The 6,000-nt window shown below is 39.8% G+C and overlaps 1 protein-coding gene across 3 annotated transcripts in view; it reads left to right on the forward strand.

Moving 5' to 3' along the window:
- The window catches only part of MYH11 (myosin heavy chain 11), a 61,727-nt gene that overhangs the window by 20,207 nt on the left and 35,520 nt on the right, over positions 1–6,000 (forward strand). For all 3 annotated transcript variants that reach the window (XM_075058977.1, XM_075058975.1, XM_075058976.1), the window contains exon 4: positions 344–371. In XM_075058977.1, coding sequence (XP_074915078.1) covers positions 344–371 — 28 coding nt within the window. The remainder of the gene's footprint in view (positions 1–343; positions 372–6,000) is intronic.

A 6,000-nucleotide genomic window follows, 5' to 3' on the forward strand; every position in this document is an offset into this window, starting at 1 on the left:
AAAAACTTGAGTTTCAGGCTTGAAATTTTCAGTTATAATCTTCTTACAGAGAGCCTGATCTTTTTGCTGTCCTCATTACAGTTCATCTCTAATGGAATTTACAAAAAATATTTTTGAACTCTTAACCTTTTGTTCATTTTTTGTACAAAATATTTCCATTAGAGATGGTTATTTAAATGCAAGGGCAAATTAAATAAGATGTGAACCCAGTACTTTTGACTAATCATGGATTGCCAGATTTTGGAAGGTCTAGGCTGTTCTATGTAAATCCTTATAAACATAAGTGCTTCTGTCAGGACAGCCATTTTCCCTAATTAATGGATTTGTTTTTCTTTATTCGTAGATCGAGAAGACCAGTCCATCCTGTGCACGTAAGTAAACTGATCTTACAACGTCTTTCTTTATTTAAAATTGATTCAAATTCTGGTGAAACAGACATATTCTCCTCACCTTCAGTAAGCTTGAACTACAGTCCTAAATCTACTCTGGTAGATTTACCCGTTGATAAAATAAAAAGCAGGTATCAGTGTTGTAGGAAGTCTTTAATGCACAAACTTATTTCTTTAAATCAACTTTCTGAATTTAGAGATTTAAGAGTTTACAGTGAACAACTTGGTTCATTGGTTGTAAACGATTGTAAAACTGTGTGTGGAGAGAGAACAAGGGATTTTAAAAGGTTCCTAGAGGAAGCTGAGGAACTGAGAAAACTGACGAACACAGAGCATCCTGGATAGTTACTGAACTGCTTTTCACTTTTAGCATTTGGTGGCTCACCACAACTTCCAAATTCAGTTGTCATTGCAGAAAAGCATGATCTTTCACATTCATGCTGTTGTTTTGTGCTGTTTGCATATACTGTAGGTAGAAGGGAGAAGGTTTGGTACCTCCCTGCTGGCAGTGGGCTCCCCTGGAGCCTCTGCGCGAGGCAGGGATGTGTTGGCTGAGGGCTCAGCACCACTGCACGGGTCGGACCTTTCTGCAGTCTCTACGTAATCAGTTTTGGCAATAGTGAAATACCGGCTAAGCCAGCCCTGTTTTGAATTCTCTGATTTTTCTGTGTCCTGGCTTGCTGAAGGCTCCCTCCTTGAGTTTTGACCTGCCAGTGCTCAGACAGCACCAGGATGGGGGGTTCAGCTGTTGTATCATGGGTCAGGCAGTGATTTTATTGCAATAAGTTTTGCTCTGCACAACTTACTACTCTACAAAATCCCATTGGTTTATCATTCCTACCTATTTTGCAAAACACTCAGATTGTTGAGTTGGACAGGGATCTCCTATTTGACCTTCAGTTTTGACCATTTCTCCATTCCTCTGTTGCTAGTTAGTTGGTTTTGTTTACTTGAATGCCATTGAGGATGCTGTTGACGTAATTTTGTGTTTGTTGTATTAGGCATCTTCCAGTTTTCCCGATCAAAGGTAGGATGTGCAAATACTAATATTGTTTGCAGAAGATGGCATGCATATTATTTCTCGCAGGTTCATGCAGTTATGCTGTAGTCTGCGAGTATTGTAAATACACATGTTCCCAAACTGAACTGGTTTTAGGTTATCTGTGAAAATGTGGCTACTGACTGACTGAATATATATTTACACTACAGTTTTTAAAAAGCACTGCTACTGATCACCAGCCATACAGTTACTTGTGAGTGCCACTGCTGACTGGAAAAAATTTATCACCTAAGAAAAAGTAAAAATTATGTACTGTAGCTGGTACCATAAGGGCTAGCATAGCTCTAACCTCTGTTGTAACCAGATTTCATTACGTGTAAGTGTATCGATCAAGAATCTGCCCAAAATGCATTAATACCTAAAAGAAATCTGAAATTGCTGCAATGATGAAACAAAAATTGACCATTATATTCTTCCCAGGATGAAACATGTCATGGTAATGAAGACTAATTTAAAATATGCATTTCCTCCTTCTATTCCCGTACTTTAGTTTATTTTTCCATTAGTAAATCTTCAGATCTTTTAAATTTGGAATATTAGGATTTTTAAGAAAGGGACTTTCTATTGCAAATCTATGCCTTTTTGTTCATGAAAATCCATTAAAGGATCCACTTCTGACAGCTACCAAGTATTGAAAATAACTTTTTTACCTGGCCAGCTAAGCTGGAAACATAAGGTGTTTAACACCAGCAGTACCTAAAATAGAGAGAATTAAATGTCTTTCCCATTTTGAAAACAGCCACAGTAAGTGATTCATCAAGATGTTTAGAATAACTGCTGTATGTTGGATGGGCATCATGACCCATAGCTTAAACCAGTCCTCACATGTCTTTTAAACTAAAAAGATTAGTCAAGCTAAAATCAATTACACAACTTTAACCACTACTGTTTTATCATCCCTGTTAGCCTTATTTGGCTGTACAGAAAGAAGAAAGTTCACTTGGCTTTCAGCTGGGCAGCTGTCAAGCGGAAGCAATTTGCATTATTTTATAGAATTGCTAAAAATTCTAAGACATTATCTTTTTGCCTAAAATATGTAACAATAACTGAAGACTTCATGGCATTGATCAGCTGGGATCTTTTCTTTAAATAGCTACAGACTCAAACTTTCCAAGGCCTGGTACCTAAATTGTAAAAAAATGTAGCTGTAAGGATTCATATATAAATAGTTGCGGATGCTGCCAAAAACTCACTTATGTTTAGTGATGCTGCAGTGTAGACTCTTGCCTTCTTCCACTTACTGCTACCCATCCCCCACAAATAACTTTTTGCTATTTACCTTATGGAATTCAGCAGGATAGCCAAAACACTGGTGTCAAAATATAAGCAGAAATTGTGCACTTTATTTTCAAGTACTCTGTGCTGTGTGCTTTGTACTAGTTCTGCAAAGTTATTCCATTGTTAGCAGAGCTCACCTGGAAACCAAAGGCCTGGTGGGATGCTGAGTACCTGGGACTCACCCAAAATGCTGCTGGGGCACAGGCAGGGGCATAGATCTGAGAACTAGGCATGATTCCATGTTTCCGAGTATAAATATACCCATTCTGAGGACTTCACCCTCAGCTCATTGAACCTACCCTCATGTGGTTAAGTATTGTTTGCGTTCTTTTTCAATCCCTACCCTTTGTGTGATGAACTATGGTACGTTTAAAATGCTCCGTCTGTAATGCTCATGGGTTCTAACGCTTCCTCAGAATTCCCTGTCTTTCCTAGATTTCATTATTTCTTCTACATTTCATTAATAACTACACACATACTGCCTTTGATCTACCCTCCCCTGTGGACACATCCTTCTGCTGTTAGCTCTTTCCCATGGGCAGCATCACTGAACATCCTCTCGTGTCATTCCCTGCCAGTTGCTCTCTGCCACTTTACAGTCAGCCTTAAAACCCCACATCCTATCATTGCACATGTACAAGCTGCCTCTCTCCGCATAAAAAGCTTTATACCATGGCTGCGCTTACCAACTAATATATCTGTGGTTACATTAACATAACATAACATGACATAACATAACATAAATAATAAATATACAATATATAATACTGCACTAAAGGTATGAAATCTTATTATGTGCCTGAAAATTAAGGCAGTTAAGACTTCAATCCTTGTGTTTTGGTCCCTGTACTGTTCTGGGCAGCCTTCACTGCTCTGCCTGGCTCTTGGGATTCCCCAAAATTCCTGCCTTTGCTTAGGCCTCCCCCACTGCAGTTTCTCTTCTTTAACATCTGAGTTGGCCGTGAAATATTCTGTATTCGCTCTTGCAAAGACCATGCTGGTCTGTGTTGATCAGCACATTAGAAGTTGCTGAAGGAAAAATCCCCCCACATCTGTCCAGTTACTCAGAGACCTGAGCAACCTCGGTGCATGAGCAATCAAGCATGAACTGGACTAAGCAATGGCCAGTGAACAGGCTTGTGACTTTTCAAGCCTTTTCCAATGTAAGTAGAGGCACCAGCCCTCAAAGGAGATTTCTGGCTTTTAAGTTGTTTGATTTCTAAAGATACAAGTGGATTCTCCTGGTGTTTTCAAAAGGTTTTTTTATGAAAAATTCCACAGGTGCTTATTTGCATAGCTAAGCACATGAGTGTTTTAAAGATCTCCTCTTAAACCTGTCTGATCTTGGGTTATCATATTTTAGCCACTTTCTGAAAAGAATGGGCAGAATATTTTCTAGAAAGCAGATGTGGCTAAAAGGACCGTCCACAAGTTTCAGTTAAACAAAAAACCACCTTAAATGAATGAGAAAAAAATCTGATCAAAGTTCTTAATGTTTGGGGTAATGTGAAGCCTGTGAAAACAAATGCTTGTTAAACACTTGATTTGTACATATAATCAAATACTTTTTCATTACCTTTTACCTTTTTTTATACATGCATTTAGTTCTAATAGCTTCTATAAAAACATATGGTAGCAGGGTGCTATTTCCACTTAATTCGATACTGTAACAGACAAAATATTGGGTGAGACAGTGGCCATCCTGCCCATTTCCCCATCCTCCCCTCTCTCTTTTTGAGCAAACTCTCCAGAGCCTCACCCAGCCACAGGACTTCAGCCCACTTTCTCCCGACACGTGTCAAGAAACGGAGTCATCCAGAACACCCTCCAAACTGCAAAGCCCCATTAGTCAAAAGACTCCTCCACGAGAGAGCTAAACTCTTTTCTTTCCCAGCTCACTAAATCTCAAAGGCTGGAGCTGGCAAGCGTTGCTGCCTGGCCGTTCTCCCGTACAGATATCTTGTGTAGCTTTAGACCCAGGGTGGAGCTTGGTGCTGAACCAGCTCGGTCTCTTTAGGGAATTTTTTTATAAGTAAACTAGTTGGATCAGTGGGCTGGCTTCTGAGGGGGGTCTCTAGTAGGACAGAGCTGGTCTAGGGCAAAGATTTTTATTATCTTTGCACATCTCGTACTGCAGGATGAAGCCTGCCAAGCCCTAATGTGATTTAGAGCACCTCATTGACTGCTCTGTGCACAGAGGCTTCCCGCAGAGCCAGCATAGCCAGATTAAGAGATGTGTGAACAGGCAATTTTTGTGGTTCATTGCTTACTGAAACAAATGCTGAAAATAAATTCTGCTGTTAGTTTTTAGATGTTTCAAAAAGTGGAATTAAACTAAATCTAGTATTATAATATTAATATAGAAAGCTTTCAATATTTCAACAAAAAAATACACTTTAAAAACTGATTTTTCCCAGTTATACCCCAAAATACAAGAGTAGCTTGTAGCTACACCACAGGCTCACCCCACAATAGTGGGGCCAACTTGTTAGTCTCACCTTGTCCTAATTTAGAAACCTATTCTAGCTGGGGTAATTTTCATTTAAGGTGAAGGTAATGGAGTCATGGAGGATTTAGTAGCTCATGTGGTACAAAACCTCTGTTACAGCTGAGTACTATATATGTGAGCTTATGTGCTTTAAATGTTGTATTGAGTTCCTAAAACAATGCCTGGCAAGAAATGAGGGAAGAATAAATTTAAACTATGCCACGCAATGTGAGAGTGGTGTTTTTAGCAGAGAAAGCCTCTAAGCCTAGCGGACCCTTTTGCTCCAGGAAACCCAAGGGAGGGAAACATGTATGGGCAGTAGATAAGGTACTGCTGTTGGGCTGATCAGAACTGTGCAATGGGACCTGCTTTTGATCTTTTCGTGCTGCCCATCTGAGCTCAGTGCAAAGAACAGCACTGGCAGTAAATGTGCTGCCTCTATGTATGGCAGGCATCAAGAATGATTTGAGATGCTTCAATTAAACGAATGATGTCTACTCCCAAAAGATTATGATTAGGACAGTGGTAACGGTGTGTATATGGTGAACACTCACTTTGGAACATATTTAGAGGTAAAGAACTGAGGAAAATGGGCACCCAGAAGAGAGGAGCAGACGCCTCCTGGGTGGAACCCTGTTGTGTATAGTCCATGCCAAAACCACTGAAAGATGCTTTCAGGAAAAAGACCCATCTTTAAAAATTCAGTCACTGAGCTCGAGAGAGCATGTAGATTTTAAAACAGGTGAGATTCCTCATACCACCTCACAATGAAAGTTATTTCTGCC

The sequence above is a fragment of the Buteo buteo genome, chromosome 27 (assembly GCF_964188355.1).
Source record: "Buteo buteo chromosome 27, bButBut1.hap1.1, whole genome shotgun sequence".
Lineage (NCBI taxonomy): Eukaryota > Metazoa > Chordata > Aves > Accipitriformes > Accipitridae > Buteo > Buteo buteo.